Below are 12,779 nucleotides of genomic sequence, written 5' to 3'. Positions count from 1 at the left end.
ACCCTTATAAAATTTAGCTCCATCAATTTCACCTCTAGATCAAACATATATTAAAACACACATATGTATGATGACGAGGGCATTAAATAAAGAGGCAGTTTTTTTGAAGACAATATTAGTGTGAATCGGTTGTGAGGTATTAATAAAAGCTGAAGTAAAGGGTAAAAAAGGAAACCCAAAAAATTGCATGCAAAAACTCACAATATAAGAGGTAGAATTTTCATAAGCTTGTGAATAAAATCATACCAATTTATTACCTAAATTCTTCAATTTCCTCATATAAATACAACCCCACCAAAAACCTCTCTGTTTTAACCTTCTCTGTTTCTACTCTTTCTCTCTATAATCATAAAATCATCATGATTTCTCAAACCATATAGTAACAAATATTAATATTATCATCATTAGAATATGGCTTCAACATCATATTCATATTCATATTCAACTTCATCTATGAAGCTTTTATTGTTCATGGTTCCACTCATAATTATTGCAGGATTAGTTTCTGTATTAGGTCCTAATCCTTCTAATTGGATTCTAATTCAAAATCCTCCTCTCTCATGGACTTCACAAAATGTTGTTGCTGTTGATTTTCATAATCAATCTTCCTCACCTCCAATTTCTATTCAACTTATTGATAAACAATTGGTAAGATTTTTTATTTTGGTATTCTTTTTTTTTGAAAAGTCAATAGGATATTTAGTGTACTGTAGAAGTTTCTTTTGATTGAATTTTTTATAATATAATTGATTGTGTTTAAGAAGGAATGAAAGTAAAAAAGGAAAGAATTTATGAATGTGATAAAAGTTAGAGAGAAAAGTTATATGCTATTCTTTTCTTTCATGATGTGATGAATAACTAGAGATGGAATCTGCAAGAATTTGTAAAAAAGAAAGAAAGAGAAATTAGAATATATTTTTTAATAATTTGCAAATTTTCAAAATTATAATTGATAATTTAAAATTGACATTTAACAAAATTTACAAATTTCAAAGTTATAATTAATAATTTAAAATTGACATTTAACAGAACCTTTCCTTTTCATCTGAGAATTGTAAGAGAGTTGTAATCATTTATTTATATAAAATTGATAATTTTAGTCTCAGAAATTGAAAGATTTGATCATATGGAAATTGATGTATGATGTTACCTTGTTGTTGCCGTAATGTAGGTTCTTAGAATTAATTACTGATTTAAGACATTAAATTTCTTAATTTCCCCATTGTCCAAATACACCCCATTACTAAATAACATAGCTAATTGACAATAATTTCAAACATATCATAAAAGAAAATAAATTAATAAGCTTGAGAGAGCAGAATTTTTTTATTAAATTATTCTTGTTATATATTGGTGTATAAATTATTCTTTTTAATTGTATATTCTTAGTTGTTATTCTTTACTTTACATTAAAGTTCACTATTAGTTCCCTTAACTTCAAGTTACTCATGCAACTTTAATTTTATGGAGAAAAGTCTTTTGCATTATTCTTAGACCATATTCATTCAACATTATTCTTAATCCATTTTTGTACATTCAACATTATTCTTAATCCATTTTTGTACATTCAACTCTACAAAAAGTAAATTTTATTTTCTCTTTAGGAAGAATGAAAAAGACAAAGATTACATAAATTTCTCTTGTTTTATTATTGAATTAAATTTCTACATCCTAATCCTTTTTACTTATTTGTTTATAAGCAAATAAAATTTTACCCTTTTAAAATAAATATTCACGTAGTCAGATGTCCATCCATAATTACCATCTGAACTGATTTAATTTACAAGAATTTCGAAACTTAATAGAATGTCGAAAGATGTCGAAAGTTTAAATACTTCAGTTTAATATAGTCAAAATTAACTAACAAGAATTTAATGAACCATCAATTTTTTTCTTTAGGAGAACAAAGATAATGAAAATCTCAATGCCTCCCAAATTCTTCCAAACAACACAAATTCTATGAATGAATCAAATATTATTCAAGAGAAACCAAACCTCCCAAGAAAGTTCAGCATCTTAGACAGAACAGAAGCTGGTTTACTACAAGCTAGAGCTGCAATAAGAAAAGCAAAAAATGGGAATCAAACACAAGACATAGATTATGTTCCAACAGGGCCAATGTATCACAATCCTAATTCATTTCACAGGTAAATAATGCCACCATGTTAATCACATTTTATTGGTTAGATATAACTCTCTTACCTTACTTTGCGAAATCGCTATTTGTTATGTTTCAGGAGTTACTTAGAAATGGAGAAACAATTCAAAATATTTGTGTACGAAGAAGGCGAACTTCCGGTTTTCCATAATGGACCGTGCAAAAACATATACTCAATCGAAGGAAATTTCATCCACGCTGTCGAGATGAATGATCAATTTCGAACAAAAGATCCTGAAAAAGCACATGTGTTTTTCCTTCCTTTTAGTGTTGCAATGATGGTCCAATTCGTTTATGTACGTGAAACTCATGATTTTGGTCCCATTAAGAAAACCGTCAAGGACTATATCAACGTCGTGTCCGAAAAATATCCCTTTTGGAATCGAAGCCTTGGAGCAGATCATTTCATGCTTGCTTGCCATGATTGGGTAAATATATCACTATCTCTTAAAAATCGTAGTCTTACTAATAATATTTTACATTCCGACTATAGAGTTGCAATCAAATGTAGTTGAGTATTGTTTGAAATAGTTACGAATTAGTTGAATATTGCTTGAGGTAGTTACAAATTAGTTATAACTAGAGTTGCGATCAAATGTTGTTGTTACAACTCTTAGAACTAGTTGAATATTGTTCGAGTTAGTTCCAAGTTAGTTATAATTAGTTAAAAATATGTTACAATTAGTTAATTTAATTAGATGAACTCTATAGAATGTATCATACATTTATTGTAATCAATTTTTTTTATTCAATCCATTCTCAATCAATCATAACTAACTTTCTAACTACTTGCGATCTATATTGTGGTCGCAAACATTATTCAAAACTCTATGTAAAAATTTTTCAATTTTTGTTTTGCTTCTATTTTCAGGGGCCTGAGACATCAAAGGCAGTTCCAAACTTGTTCAAAAACTCGATTCGTGCCCTATGCAACGCCAACACCTCCGAAGCATTCAAACCAACAAAGGACGTATCTATTCCGGAAATCAATCTTAAATTTGGTACAACACACGGTTACATCGGCGGGCCATCGCCATCCAAGAGATCACTTTTAGCTTTCTACGCGGGTGGGCTTCACGGGCCCATTAGGCCGATTCTACTCGAACATTGGGAAAACAAAGACGAAGACATTCAAGTTCACAAGTACCTCCCAAAGGGTGTTTCCTACTACGATATGCTCCGGAAAAGCAAGTTCTGTCTTTGTCCTAGCGGATACGAGGTAGCGAGTCCGAGAGTTGTGGAAGCAATTTACACAGGTTGTGTTCCGGTGTTGATTTCCGATCATTATATTCCTCCATTCAATGATGTTTTGAATTGGAAATCATTTTCTGTTGAGGTTTCTGTTAAAGATATACCAAACTTGAAAAAAATATTGATGGGTATTTCTCCAAGACAATATATAAGAATGCAAAGAAGAATAGGACTAATTAGGAAACACTTTGAAGTGAATTCTCCACCTAAGAGATTTGATGTGTTTCATATGATACTTCATTCTATATGGCTTAGAAGATTGAACTTTAGAGTTCATGATGATCAATAATGATCAATAACATGTATAAGATTATTGGTTAGTTTTTACCATGTAAGATTTGAAAATTAGTTTTGGTAGTTTTGATTTGAAATGTAATATTATGATTTTTTAATTTGTAATGTAATATTATGATGATTGTGTGTTGTGAATGTGATTCTTAACCTTTTGTGTGATATCTAGAGTTGTTAAGTAAAAGTGATATTTTAATTTATCATATTATTGCAAGCAATTTGTTGTGGTTTGCATGCTATTTCTTACCCTAGTTGTTCATCGTAGTATTTTTTTTAAAAATAAAATAAAAATGTTATTTATAAAAAAATAATTTTTATTTAAAATTTATTTTGTAACATAAATTAAAATTGTATCATTAATCAACTTCACCAATTATTTTAAGGGAAAAAAAGAAATGCACTGACAGTGTAAAGTATTTTTACACTGTCAACCAATGAGAGACATGCATCAGAATAAAGCCCATTTTTAATTTTAAAAAACTGTAATTACATGGCAAATTAAAGCATTTTGATTGGTTGTATGTATAAAACTGATTTACACTGACAGTGCACTATCTTTAAACTCTTATTTTAACCACAAATAATTTTTTTGTTATTAATCATATATTTTATTCATAATTTATTAACTAAATATTATATTTTATGTTTTAATGTCAGATAGATTTTACTTATAATTTATTAATCAAATATTATATTTCATATTTTGGAAAATTCTTTGGCCACCTCCCTACCTTCTAGTCCACCTCTAGTGAAAATCCCATACTACTCCTGACTTTGGAAATGCATTTCCGAAATGCAAGAAAAAGGTGTTTTCGGAGATGCATCTCCGAAAGCGCATTTTTTTTTTTGAAAAAATTGTCTTATTTCGGAAGTTCATTTCCGAAAACAGCATTTCGGAAGTTCACTTCCGAAATACTGCGCGTTCTGCAGATTTATCAAAACACTCTCCCTCCCCCATTCATTTACCTTAACTCAAATCAAAAACAATCAAAGGCGAAAATTTGTGCAAACACACTTCCAAGGCTGCATCAAGGCTCCAATCACATTGCTATACAACATTCAAAAGCCCTCAAATCACTCAATTTGTAAGTTTTGAATTTGTTAGATTCATTATTCAAATGCATGTTATTTAGGGTTTCAATTGCATAAATGATATATGGGTAGGTTGTTAGTAGTATTTAGGTTGTTTAGAAGCATTTTGAATTGGTTTTATGTTTGGTTTTGGGGTCTGCCATGGAAGTTGCAGAAAACTCCATCGCAGGGGTGTTTCGGAAGTTCATTTCCGAAAACACCTCCATCCCAGTTTTCGGAAATGAACTTCCGAATTGTATCAGAAGTTCAAATTTTTTAGTTTTTTATTTTGTCTCGCATATTAATCGATTTCAATTGTTTACAGGAACATGTCAGGCAACCAACCAGCACGCATCAGACAGGGTAGGGAGACCCAGACTGCGTCGGCTAGACGCGAGCGGGCGGCGGCGCAGCTGGCGTCGACACAGGGACGGGGACGGGGCCGAGGACGACGTGTGCGAGTACCCGAGGACGTGGGAGAGAGTACCTCTTCATCTGGATCTAGGAGTCGGCTGACTCAGGTATCTTCTTCCCGCCAGCGAGAGGAGGATGAGGAGGAGCAGGAGGAGGAGGTGCCAGTGCCATACCACGAGCCGGAGGGGGTACCGGATGTTGACCCTCCAGCCGGGGAGGAGGATGAGGAGGGGGACAGCTATCCGGGAGGGCCCTTTGACACTTCCGTGCTGATTCACTACCACGATCACGTCGCTCGGCGGATCTGGGAGGGAGAGGTATTTTTTTAATTTAACCGTTTATTTGTCACCATTTTTTATAATTTAACCGTTTATTTGTCGCTTATTTAATATATGTCGCTTATTTAATATATGTCGCTTATTTTTTTTTTGTAACAGGAAAGAGAGCCGTTGAAAATGGTGAACCACGCCCGCAAGATTTTCAGTCTGTTTAAACCAGCAGCTGAGTGGTTTAACGACCATGTGCGAGGTTCAGGGCTTAGCGGGCTCTGCATAACGGGGTACACCACCATCAGCACCGGCATGCAGGGGGCATTTGTGGAGCGCTGGCACAAGGAGACGTCCTCTTTCCACTTGCCAGTTGGGGAGATGACGATCACCTTGCATGACGTGCAGTGTCTTCTCCACCTGCCGATTAGGGGGCCGCTGTTGACCCACTCCAAGATCCAGAGGGTCGAGGCCATTGAGTGGATGACGCTCTATTTGGGCATGGAGCACGAGGTTGCTCACTTTGAGTGCGTCACGACTTCTGGGCCTCATGTCCGGTTCACCACATTGAGCACTTATTTTGAGCACCATCTGGACGCGGCTGCCGAGGCTGAGGGTGAGGGTGACGAGCTGTTCACACAGTATCACCGCGGCTGCGCTCTCCGGTGCTGGTACATGTTTGTGGTAGGCGCTGCAGTCTTTGTGGACAAGAGTGCAAGGTACGTCGACGTGACCTACCTTCGCTACTTCATGGACCTGGATACCGTTCACCAGTGGAACTGGGGGGCAACTACTCTGACATACCTCTACCAGAAGCTGAATGAGGCCTCCAACTGGAGGACGAGGCAGTTGGTCGGATCCTGCACACTACTTACGGTACGTTTTATTTTAGCACATTATCGTATTTATTTATTTATTTATGTTTCGTATTTATTTTTAATACATTATCGTGTTTCTGTTTCAGAGATAGATCATCTCCTACTTCTCCCGCATCCGCGGCTTTCACATCGATCCTGCATACGTGGACGCCATGCCCAGGGCCGCCAGATACGCTCTCTAGAGGGGGAACGATGCGGTGGGACCATACCGTTTGTACTTGGACCACACGATGCACGACGACGTCACCTGGAGGCCGTTCGTCGACTACGCTCAGATTGTACCCTTTGACGGCATTGCTTTATATTCAGACTGGTTGGCATGCGGGATTGGCATCATGGTCCGGTATCTCCCTGAGCGGTGCATGCGTCAGTTCGGATTCGTGCAGCGGATACCCAGGTCACCCTTTGAGGCTGCTCCCGACACAGTGACCCGAGTGCAGCTCACTGCCATATGCGCGGACTGGCAGCATCATGTGGTACCGCAGGAGTACCGTCTCACTCGGGTCACACAGGACTGGCACAGTGAGGAGGGGTACGTCACATGGTTCTACCGGGTGTCCCATCCTCTGCTGAGACCCGATGTTCCCAGCGCTCCTAGGCCAGCACACGAGGAGATCCTGGAGAACCAGCAGGCCGAGGATGACCACGCCATTGATCTCATGCCGATCTGCCAGCGGATAGAGATGCTTGGGCGGGACGCGTTGGATCGAGGTATCGTTGATCAGGACGGTCCAGAGGCAGTCGCTGTGATGGAGATGATTGTCACTGATGCGGGCCGTGCGGCGGGGTACATGCGGCAGAGAAGGGCCCAAGGTGAGAGGGTTAGGCACACCCAGTAGTGGTCGGGTTTATTTATTTTTTGATTACGGATTGTATCTTTCGCACATTGTTATTATTATTTTCGGTTTGTATATATTATTTGGATTGGATTTATCATATTAGTATTTTCAGTTTATCTGTTGCTTATTTTATTTGGCGTTTGCGTTTAATTAAAATGCGAGACTGTTAAGAAAAAACATTAAAAAAAAACACAGTTTCTGCATAATTCGGAAATCATTTCCGAATTCACCCCCCATGAGGTGTTTTCGGAAGTTCATCTCCGAAGACACCCCCCATGAGGTGTTTTCGGAGATGCACTTCCGAATTGTGGAAATTTTTTTAAAAAAAAAGCGCTTCGGAAGTTCATTTCCGAAGCAGGGGTATTTTGGGATTTTCGCTGGGGGTGACCCCCATAGGGAGGTGGCTAAAGAAATTTTTCATATTTTAATGTGAGACGTATTTAATGTTATACTCCCTTCATTCTTATTTATAAGTAAATTTTGATTTTTCAAATTTATTTAATAATGTTGTATTTGGATGATAATTAGATACATCATTTATTCAATGAATGTTAAAAATTAAAATTTGCTTATAAATAGGCAATGCGAAAAATACGAGCGCATGTTCGGCCTTTATAGCGGATTGTGGGGTATTTTCAAAGGTCTAAACTATATGCTCAGATTAGGAAAGAAGACGGTAGAGCTAAATGTGGATTCTGTTGCGGTTATAAATGCTATTTAAAATTGCGCGTCAGAGGGCCAGAAAGGTTATGCTCTGTCAAGGCAAATCACAAGATTGATGAGCTTCGTGATGATGTTTGAATTAACCACTCTTATCGAGAAGCTAATAAGTGTGCAGATGCGTTGGCAAACAAAGGATGCAACCTTGATTGTAATTTTGTTGAATACATTATCGCTCCTAATTGTGTTAGTGGGTTACTAGATGATGATCTATTAGGAGTCTCTGTTCCTAGATTGATCACGGTGTAGTTTTTTCCTCGGCCCTCTTGTTTTAAAAAAAAAATGAAGGGAGTATATTTTATTGATTAATAAAATTTAATTAATAATTTATTAATAAAATATATATTTAATAATATTTATTTATGTTATAAAATAGATTATAAATAAATTATTTTTTATAAAGAATTTTTTAAATTTTTTTTTAGTAAAACACTATTTACGATGAACAATATAATATAGATGTTTTATGTACAAAGTAGTGCCAAAATATTATTAAATGAGTTTCTAGTATGACAGGGAGCGTTTATTTATTGTGGTAAACAAAAGAAGGAACCTCTTACACGTAAGTGATACGTTTTTGTTATATTAAGCAAGCATGAGAATGATAATATATAGTCAAACATTCTAAATGTTACACATGAGCTTGTGGTCGACAGCGTAGAATTTAGTTTGCAAAATTAAGAAATACCTTTTTAACAATAATGTGTTAATGAGAGATTTAAGGGATAATTGATTTGCATCAACCGGTCAACAAGTGGTATTCTAATTGATTTTTTACGTTTTTCTTTTCATCAAATTCCAAGTTATATACATTTAACCAATAATTTTCATGCCAAATTAAATGATGATACCATGGTTGAAAATGATGAACAAGTGGAAGGAGCTATTGAAGGTGATGTATAAGTGGAAGAAGTTGTGGAAGATGACAAGTTGTTGAAGGTGATATGCAAGTGGAAGAAGTTGTGGAAGACGACGAGCATCTGGAAGGATAACAGAGTAGTCACAATCAAACTTAAATAATAGGATTATAATATTTTTAAGCATCTTTATCACATGAGATATTATCTTTTTAATATCTAGACTTGGTTTTTTTAGTTTAAGTTCTTCTATACGTAGTATCATAGTGCATAAATATAGGAATATATAACTCAATAAATAAAGCATTTATGGTATAAGATGTATGATTACCATTTAAATTTTTGTACATTTTAGTCAAAGTAGAAAATGATGTCCAAACCACTGTTCTAATCCATATGATTCTATAAAACTATGGACAATGACCAATGTAATTCCAATTGTTTGAATAGAAAATATTACTTAAATTACTGTATACATGTATTTAAATATGAGTCTATATGAATGAATGAATGAATCTTCTTATAGTTGAAGTCTTGTACTAGCTTCAATATTTCTTTTCTGCTGTGTGAAGTTTTATGTATCAGGCCAATCATTTTTATGATTTATATATTTAAATAATTTTGATCTTTTACTTTTATTACAATATTAATCTATTTCATGTATACATACTTTTTTGAATAGGAAAAATATCATGGATGATGCATATTTCAATTGGTTTTTTCTTTAGCCACCTCTCTATGGGGGTCACCCCAGCGAAAACCCAAAATACCCCTGCTTCGGAAATGAACTTCCGAAGCATTGATTTGTTTAAAAATTTTTCACAATTCGGAAGTGCATCTCCGAAAACACCTCATGGGGGGTGTCTTCGGAGATGAACTTCTGAAAACACCTCATGGGGGGTGTGTTCGGAGATGTACTTCCGAAAACACATTTATTCAGATTTTGGGGGGTTTCGGAAATGAACTTCCGAATTATGCAGAAACTGTGTTTTTTTTATGTTTTCTCTTAACAGTCTCGCATTTTTAATTAAACGCAAACGCCAAATAAAATAAGCAACAGATAAACTGAAAATACTAATATGATAAATCAAATCCAAATAATATATACAAGCCGAAAATAATAATAATACTGTGCGAAAGATACAATCCGAAAACAAAAAATAAATAAACCCGACCACTACTGGGTGTGCCTAACCCTCTCTCCCTGGGACCTCCTCTGCCGCCTGTATGTCGCCGCACGGCCCGCATCAGTGACGATCATCTCCATCACGGCGACTGCCTCTGGACCGCCCTGCTGAACGACACCTCGATCCAACGCGTCCCGCCCAAGCATCTCTATCCGCTGGCAGATCGGCATGAGATCAATGACGTGGTCATCCTCGGCCTGCTGGTTCTCCAGGATCTCCTCGTGTGCTGGCCTAGGAGCGCCGGGAACGTCGGTTCTCAGCAGAGGATGTGACACCCGATAGAACCATGTGACGTATCCCTCCTCACTGTGCTAGTCCTGTGTGACCCGAGTGAGACGGTACTCCTGCGGTACCACATGATGCTGCCAGTCCTCCCATATGGCAGTGAGCTGCACTCGGGTCACTGTGTCGGGAGAAGCCTCAAAGGGTGACCTGGGTATCCGCTGCACGAATCTGAACTGACGCATGCACCGCTCAGGGAGATACCGGACCATGATGGTAGTCCCGCATGCCAGCCAGCCTGAATATAGAGCAATGTCGTCAAAGGGGACAATCTGAGCGTAGTCGCTGAACGGCCTCCAGGTGACGTCGTCGTGCATTGTGCGGTCCAGGTATCCACGGTATGGTCCCATCGCATCGTTCCCCTCTGGAGAACGTATCTGGCGGCCCTGGGCATGGCGTCCACGTACGCAGGATCGATGTGAAAGCCGTGGATGCGGGAGAAGTAGGAGATGATCCAGCTCTAAAACAGAAACACGATAATGTATTAAAAATAAATACGAAACATAAATAAATAAATAAATACGATAATGTATTAAAATAAAACGTACCGTAAGTAGTGTGCAGGATCCGACCAACTGCCTCGTCCTCCAGTTGGAGGCCTTATTCAGCTTTTGGTAGAGGTATGCCAGAGTAGCTGCCCCCCAGTTCCACTGGTGAACGGTATCCAGGTCCATGAAGTAGCGGAGGTAGGTCACGTCGACGTACCTTGCACTCTTGTCCACAAAGCATGCATCGCCTACCACATGCATGTACCAACACCGGAGAGCACAGCCGCGGTGATAGTGTGTGAATAGCTCGTCACCCGCCTCCTCAGCCTCGGCCGCCGCGTCCATGTGGTGCTCAAAATAGCAGCTCAGTGTGGTGAACCGGACATGAGGCCCAGATGTCGTGACGCACTCAAAGTGAGCAACCTCGTGCTCCATGCCCAAATAGAGCGTCATCCACTCAATGGCCTCGACCCTCTGGATCCGGGAGTGGTGCAACAGCGGCCCCCTCATCGGCAGGTGGAGAAGACACTGCACGTCATGCAAGGTGATCGTCATCTCCCCAACCGGCAAGTGGAAAAAGGACGTCTCCTTGTGCCAGCGCTCCACAAATGCCCCCTGCTTGCCGGTGCTGATGGTGGTGTACCCCGTCATGCAGAGCCCGCCAAGCCCTGAACCTCACACATGGTCGTTAAACCACTCAGCTGCTGGTTTAAACAGACTGAAAATCTTCCGGGCGTGGTTCACCATTTTCAACGGCTCTCTCTCCTGTTACAAAAAAAAAACAAATAAGCGACATATATTAAATAAGCGACAAATAAACGGTTAAATTATAAAAAATGGTGACAAATAAACGGTTAAATTATAAAAATACCTCTCCCTCCCAGATACGCCGAGCGACGTGATCGTGGTAGTTAATCAGCACAGAAGTGTCAAAGGGCCCTCCCGGATAGTTGTCCTCCTGCTCATCCTCCTCCCCGGCTGGAGGGTCAACATCCGGTACCCCCTCCGGCTCGTGGTAGGGCACTGCCACCACCTCCTCCTCACCCTCCTCCTCCTCCTCTCGCTGGCGGGAAGAAGATACCCGAGCCAGCCGACTCCTAGATCCTGAAGCAGATGTACCCTCTCCCTCGCCCACGGGAACTCGCACACGTCGTCCCCGGCCCTGCCCCCGTCCCTGTGTCAACGCCAACTGCGCCGCCGCCCGCTCGCGTCTAGCCGACGCAGTCTGGGTCTCCCTACCCTGTCTGATGCGTGCTGGTTGGTTGCCTGACATGTTCCTGTAAACAATTGAAATCGATTAATATGCGAGACAAAAGAAAAAAAATAAAAAATTGCACTTTTGATACAATTCGGAAGTTCATTTCCGAAACTGGGAATGGAGGTGTTTTCGGAAATGAACTTCCGAAACACCCCTGCGCAGAACTTCTCTGCAACCTCCAATGGCAGACCCCAAAAACCTAAATCAAAACTACTTTTATGCCTACTAAACAACCTAATATCAGTACCAACCTATCTTAATGTGATTTTTTCAGTTTCTAAACACCCTAATATAATAATGTATATTGGATCTAAAAATTGAAAAAAAATGATAAACTTACCAATTAGTGTTTGAGATGAGTTTGGTTGAGTTTGGAAGAAGAGTTTGGCAACCTCTGATACTTCACACTTGCTTTTGCAGAATTTTTGAAGAGAGTTTGAGTTTGAAAGAAGATTAGGGTAAATGATTTGGGGGAGGGGGGCTGTTTTGCTTAATCTGCAAAACGCGCATTATTTCGGAAGTTCATTTCCAAAATGCTGTTTTCGGAAATGAACTTCCGAAATAAGACAATTTTTTTCAAAAAAAAAAGGCGCTTTCGGAGATGCATCTCCGAAAACACCTTTTTCTTGCATTTTGGAAATGCATTTCTGAAGTCAGGGGTAGTTTGGGTTTTTCACCAGAGGTGGACTAGAGGGTTGGGAGGTGGCCAAAAAAATTCTCTTTCAATTCAGCTTTAGTGTCATTATATTCATTAAAGAAAAATATGAACATGAATGAACGAAGAATGATGTATACTAATTCAAAAAATTGTTAATAAAG

At 38.5% G+C, this 12,779-nt stretch overlaps 1 protein-coding gene across 1 annotated transcript; it reads left to right on the top strand.

Moving 5' to 3' along the window:
• The first annotated feature begins 237 nt into the window (after positions 1 to 237).
• LOC131641457 (probable glycosyltransferase At5g03795) lies at positions 238 to 3,832 on the top strand. Its single transcript, XM_058911750.1, has 4 exons — positions 238 to 648; positions 1,900 to 2,147; positions 2,238 to 2,586; positions 3,030 to 3,832. Exons 1-4 carry the CDS (start codon positions 412 to 414, stop codon positions 3,696 to 3,698), a joined length of 1,503 nt encoding a protein of 500 aa, XP_058767733.1. The 5' UTR covers positions 238 to 411; the 3' UTR covers positions 3,699 to 3,832.
• The last annotated feature ends 8,947 nt before the right edge of the window (positions 3,833 to 12,779 follow it).

The sequence above is a fragment of the Vicia villosa genome, unplaced genomic scaffold, assembly GCF_029867415.1.
Source record: "Vicia villosa cultivar HV-30 ecotype Madison, WI unplaced genomic scaffold, Vvil1.0 ctg.003769F_1_1, whole genome shotgun sequence".
NCBI lineage: Eukaryota > Viridiplantae > Streptophyta > Magnoliopsida > Fabales > Fabaceae > Vicia > Vicia villosa.
Note: the sequence above shows the minus strand (reverse complement) of the source record. Positions and strands in the feature narration are given on the sequence as shown.

What these genes read in the sequence shown, in the direction of transcription:
- LOC131641457 (XM_058911750.1), top strand. Translation starts at nt 412, where the DNA reads ATGGCTTCAACATCATATTCATATTCATATTCAACTTCATCTATGAAG. An exon ending in AACTTATTGATAAACAATTG is followed by an intron (nt 649 to 1,899) that starts GTAAGATTTTTT and finishes TTTTTTCTTTAG; the next exon opens with GAGAACAAAGATAATGAAAA. An exon ending in TGCTTGCTTGCCATGATTGG is followed by an intron (nt 2,587 to 3,029) that starts GTAAATATATCA and finishes TTCTATTTTCAG; the next exon opens with GGGCCTGAGACATCAAAGGC.